The sequence below is a fragment of the Microcaecilia unicolor genome, chromosome 4 (genome assembly GCF_901765095.1).
Source record: "Microcaecilia unicolor chromosome 4, aMicUni1.1, whole genome shotgun sequence".
Taxonomy (NCBI): Eukaryota; Metazoa; Chordata; class Amphibia; order Gymnophiona; family Siphonopidae; genus Microcaecilia; species Microcaecilia unicolor.
This window is the reverse complement of record NC_044034.1, coordinates 356,335,470-356,354,889: the sequence shown is the minus strand read 5'-3', so window position 1 is coordinate 356,354,889 and position 19,420 is coordinate 356,335,470. Positions and strand designations below refer to the sequence as shown.

The following is a 19,420-nucleotide window of genomic DNA, read 5'->3' as shown; positions in this document are numbered from 1 at the left end:
CAAATAAGGGAAAAGGACAAAGAATAGCAAGATTCTGAAATCCCAAAGAGTAGCAAGATTCCGGAATCCCAAAGAGTAGCAAGATTCCGGAATCCCAAAGAGTAGCAAGATTCTGTGCAGAATCCCAAAAAGTAACAAGATTCCAGAATCCCACAAGACTACTACTACTACTACATAACATTTCTATAGACACTGGACATGAAGAGAAAGTCCCTGCTCGACAGAGCTTACAATCTAATTAGGACAGACAAACAGGACAAACAAGAGATAAGGGAATTAAAGTGAGGATGATAAAATAAGGGTTCTGAACACTTAGAGCTTCCAGCACTTCCAGCTCCTTCCAATTGACATGGAAGTGCACAAGAACAGAACCAAACTACCAGATGGGGAACAAAAATTGCTACTGGGCTATGACAGCCATCATAACATCTCATCATCTTGTTTTCTTGAAGATGACGTCGACGTCTAATTAAGTCATCACATTACTGCAGTTCAGACATTTGGGAAGCAATTTAATAAACCTTTATCCACATTTAAAGCGATTTTACATGTGGAAAAAGCTTTTAATAAAATGGCACTGTTTTATACATGCCCTAAAATATCATGTATATTTTTATGTAGACTGCATGTTGGCACTCCCGGAGATGAATTTTGAGCAGGAATTGTGATGTAAAACACGTGGAGGGGCATAATTGAACGAAAACGTCTATCTCCATGGGCGTTTATCTCCGAGAACGGGTCCGTGAAGGGGCGGACCGAACCGTATTTTCGAAAAAAATAGATGTCCATGTTTTATTCAACAATTTGTGAGCTGGGCATTTTTGTTTTTCAGCGATAATGGAAAATGAAAGCGCCCAGCTCAAAAACGAATAAATCCAAGGCATTTGTTCGTGGGAGGGGCCAGGATTCATAGTGCACTGGTCCCCTTCACATGCCAGGACACCAACCGGGCACCCTAGGGGGCACTTTTACAAAAACACAAAAAAAAGGTAAAAGAGCTCCCAGGTGCATAGCACCCTTCCCTTGTGTACTGAGCCCCCCAAATCCCCCTCAAAACCCACTGCCCACAAGTCTACACCATTACTATAGCCCTAAGGGGTGAAGGGGGGCACCTACATGTGGGTACAGTGGGTTTGGGGGGGGGTTGGACGACTAAGCATTAAGCAGCACAATTGTAACAGGTAGGGGGGGATGGGCCTGGGTCCACCTGCCTGAAGTCCACTGCACCCCCTAACAACTGCTCCAGGGACCTGCATACTGCTGCCAGGGAGGTGGGTATGACATTTGAGGGTGAAAATAAAAAGTTGTGAAACATCATTTTTTGTGGTGGGAGGGGGTTAGTGACCACTGGGGGAGTCAGGGGAGGTCATCCCCGATTCCTTCCAGTGGTCATCTGGTCATTTAGGGCACTTTTGGGGGCCTTATTTGTGAAAAAACAGGGTCCAAGAAAAGTGCCCTAAATTCTAGAAACAAACGCATACTTTTTTTCCATTATCGGCGAAAGGCACCCATCTCTCCTCGGCCGATAATCACGCCCCAGTTCCACCTTCACCACGCCTCCGACACGCCCCCGTCAACTTTGTACGCTTCTGCGATGGAGTGCAGTTGAAAACGTCCAAAATCGGCTTTCCATTATACAGATTTATTCGTTTTTGAGAGATAAACGTCTATCTCCCGATTTGGGTCGAAATCTAGGCGTTTTTCTCTTTCAATTATAAGGTGGATAGGTTCACAAATGGAACACACACACACACACACACACACACACACACACACACACACACACACACACATTTACACCTTCTTTGGAGCAGGTATAAATGTGTGTACTGCATGATCTAGTTGTGGGAATTTCTTTCACCCTGCTGTAAAATTACCTCTTCCAATATAAATTCAGAACACACACAGTTACGATGGCTGTGACTGGAAGCTCAGGGCACCACAGCATCAGAAGAAGCTGGATTCAATTAAGCTCAGCACACCATAGAATCAAAAGAACTCTACTTCTATCCAGCAATTTTAAAAGTTTAGAGCGTTTCTGTTCTAGTCTTCCAGGACTTACTACCAGAGGCGTAGCCAGACACCCAATTTTGGGTGGGCCTGGGCCAAAGATGGGTGGGCAGAACAACTTCACCTTGTCCCATAAGTGATTTGGTATCTCCCTCTCTCACCTGCATGCCATATGATCTCTCAAACATCCCACTCCCCCACATGCATTTTAAATAGCGGATTTTCACTGGCAGTGAGCAGCAACTAATACACACTGCTCATGTTGGCTCCACAGCCTTCCCTCTGATGCATCTTCCTGTTTCCGCATAGGTGGGAATACATCAGAGGGAAGGCTGTGGGGGTCAGTGCGAGCAGTATGTATCAGTCCCTGCTTGCAGCAAGTGAAGATCTGCTATTTAAAAGGTATGCAGGAAGGACAGTTGTTGGGAGTTTTTTGCCTAGTGGGGCTTTGGGATCCCTGCCAGCCACACATCACAGAGAAATATCCAGTGTACCTGAATGTAACTCACCTTGAGCTACTACTGAAAAAGGTGTGAGCAAAATCCAAATAAATTATTTGAGATTCTGTTGCTGCTATCTGAGATTTTACATGGAATGTTGCTACTATTTGAGATTCTATATGGAGTGTTGATATTATCTGAGATTCTATATGGAATGTTGGTCTACATGGAATGTTGCTACTATTTGACATTCTACATGGAATATTGCTACAGTGGAGGAGTGGCCTAATGGTTAGAGCACCAGTCTTGCAATCCAGAGGTGGCTGGTTCAAATCCCACTGCTGCTCCTTGTGATCTTGGGCAAGTCACCTAACCCTCCACTGCCTCAGGTACAAACTTAGATTGTGAGCCCTCCTGGGCCAGAGAAATATCCAGAGTACCTGAATGTAACTCACCTTGAGCTACTACTGAAAAAGGTGTGAGCAAAATCTAAATAAATAAAGCTGCTACAGGATGAGCCTGAGCACAAAGTGGGTGGGCCCGGGCCCACCCTTGGCTACGCCACTGCTCACTACGTTCTTAATGTTTCATTTAACGAACATGTTTCTCGCAGACGGGGGAAAAAAAATAAGATCAAAAATGTATGCCCAGTCGATGGGCGATCTCTCTCACTGATCAGACAGTATCAAATCTAGCAAAAACACCTTCTTGACAAACAGAATTTGGATGGGGACTTCCACAAACTGAAAACCCGTGCTCCCAACAAAATTACAGAGGACTCGGTGATAAGACCAACAAAAGACAGTGATGGAATAAAAGGAAGGCACATGCATAAAGCTTGCCACGACTCATGTAAGCAATGCACTCCACATGGAAGAGTTAGGAAACAAATCTAGTACTGACTAGGGAAACATATCCTACACTACAGCATTCTCTGTTAATAAGTATACACTAACCGTTACCAGCTGCAGGTCTGCTACTAGTAGGGGTGTGCTATGATTAAATCATGCATGCACACAAAGCACTCGGCAATGCTGAGGGGAGGGGGGGGGCACAGAACAGGTAGAAGAAACCTTACCCTCGTCGAGTGAAGAGGAGTAGTTACCCATGGGAAAGAGATGCGAGTGGAAAAAGCTTGATGGAATATAAATGGGAAGCAAAAGAAAAACATCACTAGAATTGAAAAGAAACTCAGAAAGCAAGAAATGAGGAGAAGCATTGCAGAAAATCTTCAGTATATATATATATTTTTTTTTTTGGGGGGGGGGGGGAAGGAGCTTTACAACTAGGTGCTTGCAGTTATGAGTGTATTTCTGTAACAGCACCTGTGCATCTAGGTATTCTGTTAAGTCAGACGTGCAACTGGAAGCCCCTCCCCTCCTTGCAGTTATGTGCACTGTTACAAAATAGCATTCAGTCGCTCTGCTGGCGCTTTTTTTTTTTTTGTTACATTTGTACCCCCGCGCTTTCCCACTCATGGCAGGCTCAATGCGGCTTACATGGAGCAATGGAGGGTTAAGTGACTTGCCCAGAGTCACAAGGAGGGTTAAGTGACTTGCCCAGAGTCACAAGGAGCTGCCTGTGTCTGAAGTGGGAATCGAACTCAGTTCCTCAGGACCAAAGTCCACCACCCTAACCACTAGGCCACTCCTCCACGGTTGCTACTATTTGAGATTCTACATGGAATGTTGCTATTCCACTAGCAACATTCCATGTAGAAGTCGGCCCTTGCAGATCACCAATGTGGCCACGCAGGCTTCTGTGAGTCTGACGTCCTGCACATATATGCAGGACATCAGACTCACAGAAACAGAAGCCTGCGCAGCCTTCTACATGGAATGTTGCTAGTGGAATAGCAACATTCCATGTAGAATCTCCAATAGTATCTATTTTATTTTTGTTACATTTGTACCCTGCGCTTTCCCACTCATGGCAGGCTCAATGCGGCTTACATGGGGCAATGGAGGGTTAAGTGACTTGCCCAGAGTCACACCAATGTGGCCGCGCAGGCCTTCTACATGGAATATTACTAGTGGAATAGCAACATTCCATGTAGAATCTCCAATAGTAGCAACATTCCATGAAGAATCTCCATTAGTAGCAACATTCCATGTAGAATCTCCAATAGTATCTATTTTATTTTTGTTACATTTGTACCCTGCGCTTTCCCACTCATGGCAGGCTCAATGCGGCTTACATGGAGCAATGGAGGGTTAAGTGACTTGCCCAGAGTCACAAGGAGGGTTAAGTGACTTGCCCAGAGTCACAAGGAGCTGCCTGTGCCTGAAGTGGGAATCGAACTCAGTTCCCCAGGACCAAAGTCCACCACCCTAACCACTAGGCCACTCCTCCACTGTTGCTACTATTTGAGATTCTACATGGAATGTTGCTATTCCACTAGAAGTCGGCCCTTGCAGATCACCAATGTGGCCGCGCAAGCTTCTGCGAGTCTGACGTCCTCACAGAAACAGAAGCCTGCGCAGCCTTCTACATGGAATGTTGCTAGTGGAATAGCAACATTCCATGTAGAATCTCCAACAGTAGCAACATTCCATATAGAATCTCCAATAGTATCTATTTTATTTTTGTTACATTTGTACCCTGCGCTTTCCCACTCATGGCAGGCTCAATGCGGCTTACATGGGGCAATGGAGGGTTAAGTGACTTGCCCAGAGTCACAAGGAGCTGCCTGTGCCTGAAGTGGGAATCGAACTCAGTTCCTCAGGACCAAAGTCCACCACCCTAACCACTAGGCCACTCCTCCTTTAACAGGGAACTGCACACTTGTGTACAAAAGTGGTAGTGTTCTAGATATTTACACACACAAGTGACAATAAATGTGGACGCCTAGAATCTAGAAGTTTTCTTAGTATGGTGTGAACTGCGTATCACAGGCAGTTTCCTCAGTGAAGGGTCCATTTTTATTCAACCAAAAATATCATTCCCCTTTTGTTTTTTTTAATTACAGATTATCAAAAGCTCCATATAATCAGGTACCATTTTTTTTTTAAACCGATTGCTGCGCCTTTGAGCTACCACTGAAGACATTAGACAAGATTGCTGCTTACATGCAAGTTGATGGGTAGGGGTGGCAGTGAAGGATATGGTCTTTTAATGTACCAGCTTCCTAAATGACCCAACTATTTACAGATTATTTTATACATGTAAGAAAGCAGCTTGTGGGTATTTATAAACAATAATAAATGTAACAGAAACCTTCAAAACTAATTTAAACAAAACTTGTCACTCTCATTATTCATATATGTATAATGTTTTTCTGGAATAAAATCCAATAAATTATAAAAAAAAATTTTATATATGTATTGTGCTCAGTTTTTGGTGTATTGCTGTGGACTGATAATCCAAGTTTAGCAGGAACACCACCCTTACATCATAGCACATCCTACCTCCAGCCTATTACTATTATTCAATAGATGGGTAAAATTCAAAAAAATAGTAAACTTGATGTTCAAAAAGTGTATAAATAGCAGTTACTTAGCTTAAGTAGAGATGTGCTGAAAAAATCTTCTTCCTGCCAAGTTCTTGTCCACTGCAGTGTTTTTTTTACAAAAAATCCCTCCGTGCAAAATATAAGACCATAATGGTCACAGTTCAGTGATTTCAATTTAGGGGATGTGCTATGATGTAAGGGTGGTGTTCCTGCTAAACTTGGATTATCAGTCCACAGCAATACACCAAAAACTGAGCACAATACATATATAAAATTTTTTTTTATAATTTATTGGATTTTATTCCAGAAAAACATTATACATATATGAATAATGAGAGTGACAAGTTTTGTTTAAATTAGTTTTGAAGGTTTCTGTTACATTTATTAATTTTATAATTTGAAACCGTTTCTTTAAGAATACCCAGAATTACGTTTGGTATTTATAAACAATGACAAAACATATGGAGCACCCAGAGCAGCAACACACTGATTTGTAAATTTGGGGCAAAAAAAAAAAAAAAACACAAGGAAAATTCCTGCAAGCTCTTTTACAATAGCACTATTAATGCCAAACACTTTGGAAGGCAGCTAAGTACATCCTACGTGGGCATCTTTGTTTGCCTGTTATTATGGGGCCCTTTGTCAAATCGGCATTACCGCCTGGCTAGTGCGTGCGCCTGGCGGTAATTTTGAGTTTGGCGCGTGCCGAAAACCCGCGGTAGAAAATAATTTTCTATTTTCTACCCTGGGGGTGCTCCCGGTTATAAGCGGCAGCTGGTGAATGCTGGACGGTTATCATGTTGTTTAACAGTAATACGTATGTATGAAGACTAAATAAGTATGTAAAATTTCTCGTTCAAATTCAAAGCGGTTGTTGAGAAAACATAACATAAAAATGGGCCTTGTGTCACATTCCCTGTCTGTGCGAGTAGGGGCACCGGTGGATCGGACAGCCATCTTGGATTTGGGCTTGTTCCAAGTTTGGGCGGCCATCTTAGTAAGGGGCAGCCTAGGTTATGGCAGTCATCTTGGAGAGGGGCAGCTTCAGGAAGGAAGCCCATATTTGGGCGTAAGGTGTCACCGATGGGGGCAGCCATCTTGATTTCAGCTGTGCTTGTTTGGGCCTAATTTCTACACTATTTAAGACTCTGCCCTCAGTCCTTCCATGCTTCGGCTTCTACTCAGTTCGCTGGATAGTTGCAGTGCTTTTGGATCTATGGTTGTCTGTTGCCTGGTTCTGACCTCTGCTTGTCCCTGGATCTGCTGCTGACCGCTGCCTGGTACTGACCTCTGCCTGTCCCTGGATCTGCTATTGACCGCTGCCTGGTCTAACCCTGTGGACTTTGTGCTGGACTTTGTTCTCTCTGCTGTTGGCTACTCGCACTCAGGGGCTCAACCCCTGGGGAACAGTGGGAGACACAGGGGGAACTCGGGGTTTTGACCGACAGCCTGGTGAGGGGTTTCCCTCATCGAGTACAAGAGCTCACGTCTCCTGGGGGGAAACATTACACCATGTTTACAAAGGCGCGCTAGCGTTTTTAGAGCACGCTACAAATTAGCACATACTAACCATGTAGATGCCCATAATATTCCTATGGGCGTCTACACAGTTAGCGTGTGCTAAAAAAGCTAGCACATCTTTATAAACAGTGACCAATGTTTCTTATATTCCACCATTAACCTTGAGGTTCTACGCAGGCTACAACAACAGCGTCTGGTCATTACCAGAACGTGCAATCATTAAAATTAAAATAATACAAGAAGCGAGGATCCCTTTTAACATCATTACTGTCCATTTCCTTAGTAAAAATTTTCAAAATAGGTGCGTTTTGATCCGACTTCGAAAATGCTTAAAATCCGCAGCAGTTAATAAAAAAATGTTTGATGTCTTTATCAAGTTTGGCTGCCTGAAAAGCGAGGAAAGTTTTCAGTCATTTAAGCTTTTTCTTGCCCTTTAAAGATGGAAAACCAAACAGATTAAATATTTCTCAAAGGTTTAATTAGAATCGAGAAGAAGAAATGATTTGCCAAATACTGAGGAGCTAAACCCTTATAAAATAAACCAAAATTTTTAAATAGAATTGTAATTTTAGAATAAGATGATGCTTGTAGACTAGTTCAGTCTCAATCTTTAAGACTTGTTCTTACAATTTCCTGATTAATTGCTTTCTTTGAGCTTGCCCTTTTTCTCTCCCATGATGTACTACTACTACTTGACATTTCTAGAGCGCTACTAGGGTTACGCAGCGCTGTACAATTTAACAAAGAGAGACAGTCCCTGCTCAAAGAGCTTACAATCTAATAGATAAGAGTGAGACAAATATAGGACAATCAAGCCATTGTGACATCACTGATGAGGTTGGCTCTTAGGCATTGGTGGAATGAGGCATTATGACATCACAATCTCAGCTCTGGATACCAGAGACTGAAACTCTTCACACTAAGGGGGGAAGTGGGCCAAGTATAGGACAGTCAAGCCATTGTGACATCACTGATGAGGTTGGCTCTTAGGCATTGGTGGAATGAGGCATTATGACATCACAATCTCAGCTCTGGTTAAATCACTGCTATATGTAATACTACTACTACTACTTGACATTTCTAGAGCGCTACTAGGGTTACGCAGCTGTACAGTTTAACAAAAAAGGACAGTCCCTGCTCAAAGGAGCTTACTATCTAAAGGACGAAATGTCAAGTTGGGGGAGTCTAGATTTCATGAATAGAGGTATAGTGGTTAGGTGCCAAAGGCAACATTGAAGAGGTGGGCTTTAAGCAAGGATTTGAAGATGGGCAGGGAGGGGGCCTGGCGTATGGGCACAGGGAGTTTATTCCAAGCATGGGGTGAGGCGAGGCAGAAAGGGCAGAGCCTGGAGTTGGCGATGGTGGTGAAGGGTACTGAAAGGAGGGATTTGTCTTGAGAGCGGAAGTTACAGGTAGGAATGTAAGGGGAGATGAGGGTAGAGAGGTAAGGAGGGGCTGCAGATCGAGTGCATTTGTAGATTAGTAGGAGAAGCTTGAACTGTATGCGGTACCTGATCGGAAGCCAGTGAAGTGATTTGAGGAGAGGGGTGATGTGAGTATATCGGTCCAGGCGGAAGATAAGACATGCAGCAGAGTTCTGAATGGACTGAAGGGGGGATAGATGGCTAAGTGGGAGGCCATTGAGGAGTAGGTTGCAGTAGTCAAGGCGAGAGGTAACGAGAGAGTGGATGAGAGTTCGGGTGGTGTGCTCAGAGAGGAAAGGGCGGATTTTGCTAATGTTGTAGAGGAAGAAGCGACAGGTCTTGGCTATCTGCTGGATATGCGCAGAGAAGGAGAGGGAGGAGTCGAAGATGACTCCGAGGTTGCGGGCAGATGAGACGGGGACGATGAGGGTGTTATCAACTGAGATAGAGAGTGGAGGGAGAGGAGAAGTGGGTTTGGGTGGGAAGACAATAAGCTCGGTCTTGGCCATGTTCAGTTTCAGGTGGCGGTTGGACATCCAGGCAGCAATGTCGGATAAGCAGGCTGATACTTTGGCCTGGGTTTCGGCAGTGATGTCTGGTGCGGAGAGATAAAGCTGGGTGTCATCGGCATAAAGATGATATTGGAAACAATGAGATGAGATCAAAGAGCCCAGGGAAGAGGTGTAGATTGAAAAAAGAAGGGGTCCAAGGACAGATCCTTGGGCTGTATATTTATGTATTTCTTTTTTATGATGTTTAATTTGCTTGTCTCTTGAGAATATGGTAATTATTTGTTTCTTATTCTGAGTAAAATATGTAATTATTTCAAACTCCAACTGACCCCCCCCCCCCCCTTAATTTAAATAGAACTCTAGTTGGTATAGGAAGCCAATGAAGTTTTACATATATTGAAGTTAGGCTGTCAGTTAAAAAAAAACTAACGTAAAGCCATGTTCTAGATAGTTTTTGTTTTTAATGTAGGGAGTTATTTTTTTTTGCCTCACCCTGTATATTGTGCTTATTTTATAAAACCCAACATACGAGCTTATGACGTCATTGACGAGCATCGCCGCCACTGCGTTTTACAGTTGAGTTTTTCGTTCTCCAAATTTAAGGAAGCCATATAGCCATATTTCTCTTGGTTTATCTACCAGCTACAACACAAGAAATTTAATTGACCTCATATAAACTGAGCCCAGGGCGAGCTTGCACACACATTTACAGCTGCTCTGAGACGAGTATAATTGTTGTATATGTGTGTATCTTGAAAAATACCTACACCAGAGCCAATCCCACACTGGCTCTTCTATTCACTATGCATTTATCAGGGGCATAGCCAGACGGCCAATTTTGGGTGGGCCTGAGTCCAAGGTGGGTGGGCACAGAATTCATGCCCCCCTGTCCCTAGGCCCCCTCTGCTCTGCTTTGCTCCGCTGTCTTCTCTTCATCCCTCCCTCCACCTGCAAGCCCACAATATTAAATACCTGAGCTGGAGGGGATCTACAAACCCCGCTAGCTGAAGATTTCCTCCTGCTCAGGCAGTCAGCGCTCTTCCAGACAGCAGCCAGCAGCACTTTCCTCAAGCTGATGCCATGGCCAGCAGGCTCTGCATGCATGAAAACAAACTAAGCTTGTACAGAGGGGCTGGTGCTGGTGTCAGCTCGAGGCAAGTTAAGCCAGCTGCCGTTTGAAAGAGCACCAGCTGCCTGAGGAGGAAATCTTCAGCTGGAGGGGTTTGAGGATCTCTACCAGGCCATAGCAAGAGTGACACAATTTTGGGTGGGCCTGAGTCCAAATAGGGTGGGCCCTGGCCCACCCATGGCTATGCCACTGGCATTTAGCATGTAAAAGCAGGCAAGCTTTTTGTCGTGGTTGCCTGGATCTTGCCGCTTCTGAGTAAGCAGGACCAACGTTTCAGCCATCCTGCTGTGGCTTTCTTCAGGACAACTACAAGAATCATAATGCAGCCACAGAAGCCCTTTACTAAGCTGCGCAGGCATCTACACGCGTCCAGCGTGCGTCAGTTTTGAACTACCGCTCGACCTATGGTGTGGCCCGGTGGTAATTTCATTTTTTACGCGCATCCACTACGTTGCGCTGGAAAATATATATTTTATTTTTTGGCATGTGGCGCTAACCAGGTGGTAATCGGCATTGTATGTGGATTGATGATTACCGCCTGGTTAATGCATGAGACCTTACCGCTAAGGTCAATGGCTTGTGGTAAAGTCTCAGACCCAAAATGGACGCACAGCAATTTTCATTTTGCCGCATGTCCGTTTTCGTTAAAAAAAATGGCATTTTTTTGTAGGCGCGCTAAAACATAATCCTGCGTGCGCCCAAAACACGCATCTACAGTACCACAGGCCATTTTTCAGCGTACCTTAGTAAAAGGGCCCCTTAGCCCTCCGTTGCATCAGGTACAATATAATACTAGATTGTCAGACCATTAGGGACAGTACAGGTACCCGAATGAGAAAACGGCTTAAGTCTAGGCATTATATAAATACTGAAGTAAATATCTTATTTTGTTTTACTTCTATTTATTATATTTAAAATGGACTAATACAGCAACCACACTATTTTATCCAGGATCTGGTACACAACTGACCTGACAATTAAAGTGCTTCAAGGGATTTATCCTGGATCTCACACTGTCTTCTCTGTCCTCTCCCTCTGTTCTTAAATCTCCTGCTCTCTCTCATCCCACTAGCCTGAAGGCTACCCTATGTGAACAGGGCAATTTTCTCTTCCTCAACCCATTACCCTGACAAAGTCATTGCTAGAGAGAACAGCATTCTCTCCCCTTCTTGCCATTTCTGATAGCATCATCACTGGAGACAACAGCTGTTCGTTCCCTCATGCTACCCTTTCCCCCTATAAATGTCACTTCTGGAGTATTCATACAAATTTGATTATCAAAATTGCACCACAGTTTTCTTCCCTGATCTAATCCTACCCTGGAAACTCCTGCTACACCCCTACATTGATGATGTATCCATATATTGGGTCAGACCAGTGGTTCATCTAGCCCAGTATCCTGTTTTCCAAACAGTGGCCAAGCCAGGTCACAAGTACCCGGCAGAAACACAAATCATGCCAACATTCCATGTAGAACCCCAAAGAACAGCAAGATTCTGGAATCCTAAAGAGTGACAAGATTCCATGCAGAATCTCTGAGCAGCAACATTCCATACTACAAATCCCAGGGCAAGTGTTGCTTCCCATATCTGTCTCAATAGCAGACTATGGACTTTTCCTCCAGGAATTTGTCCAAACCTTTTTAAAACCCAGATACACTAACCGCTGTTACCACATCCTCCAGCAAAGAGTTCCAAAGTTTAACTATTCGTTTAGTGAAAAAATATTTCCTCCTATTTGTTTTAAAAGTATTCCCATGTAACTTCCTCGAGTGTCCCCTAGTCTTTGTACTTTTGGAACGAGTAAAAAATCGATTTACTTCTACTCATTCTACACTACTCAGGGGTGTAGAATGGCTCTCAGGGGTCACATATTTCATTTAGAAAGATGCTTTCGACACATTGCTGTATGCTGTACAATGAGAGAGAGAGAGAGATGAGACAATATAGAGGTAAATTGGACTTTTTCTGACTTGTATAGATGGAAGGAATAAATGTTATATTTTGGAATTTCAAGAAGTCTTTATTGAAGTATGTAAGACAATAACATATATAGTCTTGCTCAATAAAGAGAGTGCACAATGGTATAAAAACAAAAATGCACAATGCCATAGCACAACAAAAGCATTCTCAAAAATACAACTCCTCTCCTATGCTTCATTAGATAAGTCTTGAATTATATTGTTTTATGAAAAATTTTGAAGTGAGGATTTTGAATATTTTGAAAAGAAATTGGGGGACCCGCCCCCCACCAACACAAATGCTTGGAAAAAACTTCCTGAGCCCTTACACCAAGCCCCCTCCCTGTCCATCTTCAAATCCTTGCTCAAAGCCCACCTCTTCAATGTCGCCTTCGGCACCTAACCTTTATACCTCTATTCATGAAATCTAGACTGCCCAATTTGACTGCCCCTATTTGACTGACTGTACATTTGTCCTTTAGACTGTAAGCTCCTTGAGCAGGGACTGTCCTTCTATGTTAAACTGTACAGCGCTGCGAAACCCTAGTAGCACTTTAGATATGTTAAATAGTAGTAGTAGTATATTGACTGGACCAATGAAAATGATTAGTGGTGAAAGTATCATAATAGTTTGATATTCACCTTCTGATGGTCTGATTATTATTTAATACAGATCTTAATTTTGGTGGCCTGGAGGAGGTGGGGGAGAGATTTGTGTGAATTTGCAGCTACAAATTTGTCATCTAGACTTTGAGATTAAACACTATAATATAAATTTATCTAATACCTTCTGGGTTACAGAACTGGATCCAGATTTGCTCAACAGGGTTGATTCAGTCCTGGGGTTTTACCCCACTGCATTCCCTAAGAAAGCAAGGCTACAAGTCCTTGCATGCAATGGGATAAACCCAGGACTGGATCAACCCCGTTGGGTGAATCTGGATCCAGTTGACAACCTTTTACTATATGGAAAGTTGGGTGGTCTACACCAGGTACAAGAACTACCTGTTTTTGTTTTTTTTTTAAGGAAGGCATTTAGAAACAAACTCTAGATCAGAGACAAAAAGCACTGTGATGACAACAAATACATTTTTTTGTTACATTTGTACCCCACACTTTCCCACTCATGGCAGGCTCAATGTGGCAATGGAGGGTTAAATGACTTGCCCAAAGTCACAAGGAGCTGCCTGTGCCTGAAGTAGGAATCAAACTCAGTTCCTCAGGACCAAAGTCCACCACCCTAACCATGTGGCCGCGCAGGCTTCTGCTTCTGTGAGTCTGACGTCCTGCATGTACATGAAGGACGTCAGACTCACAGAAGCCTGAGCAGCCTTCTACATGGAATGTTGCTAGTGGAATAGCAACATTCCATGTAGAATCTTCAATAGTAGCAACATTCCATGTAGAATCTCCAATAGTATCTATTTTATTTTTGTTGCATTTGTACCCTGCGCTTTCCCACTCATGGCAGGCTCAATGCGGCTTACATGGGGCAATGGAGGGTTAAGTGACTTGCCCAGAGTCACAAGGAGCTGCCTGTGCCTGAAGTGGGAATCAAACTCAGTTCCTCAGTTCCCCAGGACCAAAGTCCACCACCCTAACCACTAGGCCACCCCTCCACTCCGCTGTAGGCACTTCTTTTTGTATATAATTCCCCCCATAAGATTTCCTCTCCAAAGCACTTCCCCACAGCTATGTTGCTTATGAAAAAGATGGGCTGCTGTGTACACACACACACATCTGTACAATGAAGCATGCAGAATTCTCAGGAAAAGGTGATGAGAAACAATAATTCTGTAACTCCAGCCCAAAACAAATTCTGAGGTAGCACAGGAAAAAAGCAACATGACAAAAGGAATGGCCCAGGTCAGAAGTCTACTGAAAAATCCACAAAAGGAGTCCTGACAATTTTTCACTCTCTACATTGCTAGCTTAATGCTGCACTCCCCTGAAGTCTACCAAAGTCACTTCTTAGCTGCTTACTAGAACAAAAATTCAGAAAGGCAAAAACCACTCGGAACACGTGATGCGAAGCAGGGTTTTGGGGTAGTGTTTTTACATTTTAAACAGGAGACTTGAGTTTGCCAAAACGCCTCAAGGCAGAGTGAGAAGCTTGCAAGGTGGCATGAGAACCAGCAGAAAAGGAATCTGGTCCTGAAAACGGTAAGGCAGCATCTGGCCCTTAAGGAACAAAGCTTGCAGGAGCATGCACCAAAGAAACCAGATCGCAATAAAATGAGGGCACTTGCCAGCCATGAAATCTAATGATGCATACATGCAAAACACACGAAGATTTCGCCCCTTACCATAACTCAGTCACTGTTTTGCATTTGCTGCTGACCTGAGAGACAGAAGCAGGTGCCGGGTGCTGCCCACAGATTCTTCCAAGTATTGCAGGCCACTGGCAGTGCACTCCCCTCCTTTATCCCCTTCCAGTATCTGTTTACAGCAAATTAGCAGCAAGCATCCAAACATCTCCTCTTCACTCCCACCCTCTTTGTCTGAAGGTCAGTCAGCACTAAGCCTGGCATGGTCCCAGTACACTTCAAATATCAACACATCAACCTCACCCCGCCCTTATTTCTCACTCAAGGAAGCAGCAGTGTCCTTCCCAATGCACTGTGCAGCATGTCCCAAACAGTAATCTGGCTCATTTAGATCTCTATACAATATGGACTATTGTGGAATCCAGGGAGCATAAACTATTTGGAACTACTTGGTTTTGGTTCCCTTTCCTGGGTTGTCACCGCTTCTTTTTGTGTGTTCACCAGTTAGATCTTAGCAAGTCACCATGGGGTTTATTTCAAAAAGTGTATCAGCTGGGAAAAATGATCAAAGGCAATGTGTGATATTAATGAGCTTCTTCACTGACGCCTAAAGGAGCCTGAAGTTCCTATTCAGAAAACCCCAGTACAGAAGAATCTTCCCCCTAGGAGTGGCCTAGTGGTTAGGGGGGGGGGTGGATTTTGGTCCTGAGGAACTGAGTTCGATTCCCACTTCAGGCACAGGCAGCTCCTTGTGACTCTGGGCAAGTCACTTAACCCTCCATTGCCCCATGTAAGCTGCATTGAGCCTGCTATGAGTGGGAAAGTGCGGGGTACAAATGTAACAAAAAAAAAATACCCCTTCCTAAAGAAGGTCCACTCTGCAGGTCTCCACCCTCAAAATGTGTAAGTCCTCCTTCCCTCTTCTCCCTCCCCCAAGCATAGGAACCAGCTCTAAGCACCTTCAATATTGAGCAAGACCCTTCGCAACGTGCAAGAAGAAGAAATTTTGTATTATGTTTCACACCCTCAATAATTTTGACATATTGACACCTATGCTCCCCGGGCAATCTCCCTAACTTCTAGCGCCCCCTGCGTGCTAAAGAAGAAAGTGCAATCTTCAGCAGCCCCTCTCCTGCTAGTGATGGAAAATCAAGGCCAAGGGGACTGCAATCTCCCCCTCCCCCACCAAGATAATAAATTTCTACTTCATGGATCTTTTGATAAGCACTGCTCTGTAGCATTTACTGTATAGTAACATAGTAGATGACGGCAGAAAAAGTCCTGCACAGTCCATCCAGTCTGCACAACAAGACAACTCATGTGCTACTTTTTGTGTATACCCTACTTTGATTTCTACCTGTGCTCTTCAGGGCACAAACTGTACAAGTCTGCCCAGCACTATCCCCGCCTCCCAACCACCAGCCCCGCCTCCCACCACCGTCTCTGGCACAGACCGTATAAGTCTGCCCAGCACTATCCCCGCCTCCCAACCACCAGCCCCGCCTCCCACCACCGGCTCTGGCACAGACCATATAAGTCTGCGCAGTACTATCCCCGCCTCCCAACCACCAGCCCCGCCTCCCGATCTCGACTAAGCTCCTGAGGATCCATTCCTTCTGCACAGGATTCCTTTATGCTTATCCCACGCACGTTTGAATTCCGTTACCGTTTTCATTTCCACCACCTCCCACGGGAGGGCATTCCAAGCATGTATGTAATCAGATTCCCATTAGCTCACCAGGATTAAATTCAACATTTTTACATTCAGGGACCCTTTTACTAAGCAGCAGCAGGGTTAATGCACGGGTAGAACATGCCAAATCGGTAGTACAGCTGGGGTAGCGCGGGCACCCTGATGTAGTTTCCCACAGTAGAAAATAATTTTCTATTTTCTACCGCCGGGGGGAGGGGGGGGGGGTGCGCGTTCCCGGCAGTAGTCGGCAGCATGGTCACATTGGCGTGTGCTGCCTGATTATCGCATGAGTAGGTCAATGGGGTGGCAATTAGGGATCAAGCACTAAATAGCCACGTGAAACTTTTAATTTCAGCCTGCACAGCCTTCTACATGGAATGTTGCTAGTGGAATAGCAACATTCCATGTAGAATCTCCAATAGTATCTATTTTATTTTTGTTACATTTGTACCCTGCGCTTTCCCACTCAAGGCAGGCTCAATGCGGCTTACATGGGGCAATGGAGGGTTAAGTGACTTGCCCAGAGTCACAAGGAGCTGCCTGTGCCTGAAGTGGGAATCGAACTCAGTTCCTCAGGACCAAAGTCCACCACCCTAACCACTAGGCCACTCCTCCACTGTTGCTACTATTGGAGATTCTACATGGAATGTTGCTATTCCACTAGCAACATTCCATGTAGAAGTCGGCCCTTGCAGATCACCAATGTGGCCGTGCAGGCTTCTGCTTCTGTGAGTCTGACGTCCTGCACGTACGTGCAGGACGTCAGACTCACAGAAACAGAAGCCTGTGCAGCCTTCTACATGGAATGTTGCTAGTGGAATAGCAACATTCCATGTAGAATCTCCAATAGTATCTATTTTATTTTTACTGCCCCATTTAAAAAAAAAAAGCCTTTTTTTTCCCCAGCTGAAAAAAGTGGCCCAGCACATGCCAAAAACACGTGCCCACACTACCGCGCAGCAAAGAGGGTCCCAAAACACAACATGGCAGACAACCTGCAAACTCCGGTGTGGAAATAAAAAGAGCAGATCAGTAATAGGTACACACAAACTTTATTTGTCGCGTACCAAACCTAGTATACTGCCGGCTGCGTCAGGGGCTTTAGCGTGGGCTTGACTGACAACAGTACAAAATGGCATGTGGGTTATTCCTCACCATAAAGAGTCAGAAAACGAATGTCAGCGGCACCATTGTGAACCCCCCCCCCCCTAAAACTTAACTCGCTATACTCGACTTCCATGGTGTACTCTACCACGAATGAACTTTAACGCAATACCATTTTATCTCATTCCGAATATGAACTCTTTTTACTTGACTGCTTAATCTACTCTGTCAACCATGAACTCTAATGTAATACCACTTGTATCTCTCACTCCAGAAACGGCGATCGCCATGACGGAACAATGTAAGCCACATTGAGCCTGCAAATAGGTGGGAAAATGTGGGATACAAAAGCAACAAATAATAATAATAATTTCAATGATAAAATTAAGTCTTCCAGAACGATGGCAGCGTGCACAAACACATCTCAAATTCGATAACATTCGTCTTCTAATTTTGGTAGGAGACAATGGGTTTAAAAAAAAAATCAGTTGTTTTTCTCTTGGCTGAAGTTTTTTTTACACTGATTCTTTTTTTCCCTGTCTCCAGTGGTGTGCTGGAGCAGGCTCTCACAGGCTCGCAAGAGCCGGTTGTTTTTAAGAATTTTGGGAGCCGGTTGTTAAAGTAGGGCCCTCCATGGCTACTTTAACAACTGGCTCCCAAAATGTGGGCTTGTGCCCCTTGCTGAATTATCTTTTATTTTGCTGGTGGGGATGCTGAGCCCTGTCAGCCAAGTAAATAGACTACTGCTGCTCCCCGCTCCTTGTTTCCAGCTCTGGGCAGCAGGCTGGGACTTCTCCAGCATATGAGAGAAGTTCCAGCATGCTGCTCAGAGCAAGACGTTGGGAGTGGTGGCAGTCCATTTATTGGCTGCCAGCAAAGGTATGCCTAGTGTGCCCGCACGAAGGGAGGGAGGAGAGAGAGGCAAGTGTTGCTCCCGCCCCCCCCCCCCCCCCCTGGGCCACCCCTGGCCCTTCCAACTGCAGAGCTGGCTATGTCCGGAGAAAGAGCCTGTTGTTAAAAATTTACCAGCACACCCCTGCCTGTCTTCCACACCAGTAATACTAATGGGACTCCTTATATGATAGAGGCTTCTTTATAGGTTTAACAATAGTCCTCCATCAGGAGCTTTGAGGGGTCAATTATTTAACTTTATTTATGATTCAGGTCCTTGAAGTGAATTGAGTATATGGCATAGTTATTACAAACCTAATTATTTTTGAGTATTACATTTATACATTGGTTTTGTTTCTCCCTTTTGTTGATTGTTTACATCATTAAAAAGAACCATTCACATCTCGGGCAGAAAACGTTATAAAGCAGCTGCAGCTTACCAATGTCATTGCTTTTATCCGAAGAGTCTCTCTCTGGGGTGCTGCTTATTAGCTCTGCCTTCGGGCTGTCACTTCTGCCACTGCAAAACCAGAAAAGTGTTATTTTAGGGCAAAGGGATTATTTGTAAATTGCAAAAATGGATGACTGGAGGGAGGAAAGCTGTCATTTCAGCAGAGCTACTGAGCTGGTCAGAAGGGCGGAGAGCAGCTAAAAGCATTTGGAATAGACAGATCAGACTGTCAAGTAATCCACAGATTATTTGCAGCAACACTGAGTACAAGCCTGGGCAGTGGCGTTCCGTGGTTGGCTGACACCCAGGGTGGATCACCGCTGCGCGCACCCCCCCGGGTGCAGTGCAACACGGCGCCCCCCTGGCGTGGCACAGCACCCCCCCTGGCGTGGACCCCCCAGCGCAGCGCCTCTCACTCCCCCCCCCCCGACAGTCCCCACCTGCCTACCAGCTGAGCTCCATGCACCTGGCACCTCGAATCTGCAGAGCTGCTGACTGTAAAAGAAGAAAATTGTCTCGTTGTTGGCCCTTCCCTCAGTGTCCCACCCTCGAGGAAATAGGAAGTTG

General features: G+C 44.6%; 1 protein-coding gene across 6 annotated transcripts in view; it reads right to left on the bottom strand.

Annotated features, from left to right (window-relative positions):
- The window catches only part of SH3KBP1 (SH3 domain containing kinase binding protein 1), a 513,036-nt gene that overhangs the window by 14,474 nt on the left and 479,142 nt on the right, over window positions 1-19,420 (bottom strand). For all 6 annotated transcript variants that reach the window (XR_003942025.1, XM_030202268.1, XM_030202267.1 and 3 more), the window contains one exon: window positions 18,843-18,922. Coding sequence is in view for 5 of the 6 variants with exons in the window: in XM_030202268.1 (XP_030058128.1) it covers window positions 18,843-18,922 (80 nt within the window). In the remaining variant the exon portion in view is untranslated. The remainder of the gene's footprint in view (window positions 1-18,842; window positions 18,923-19,420) is intronic.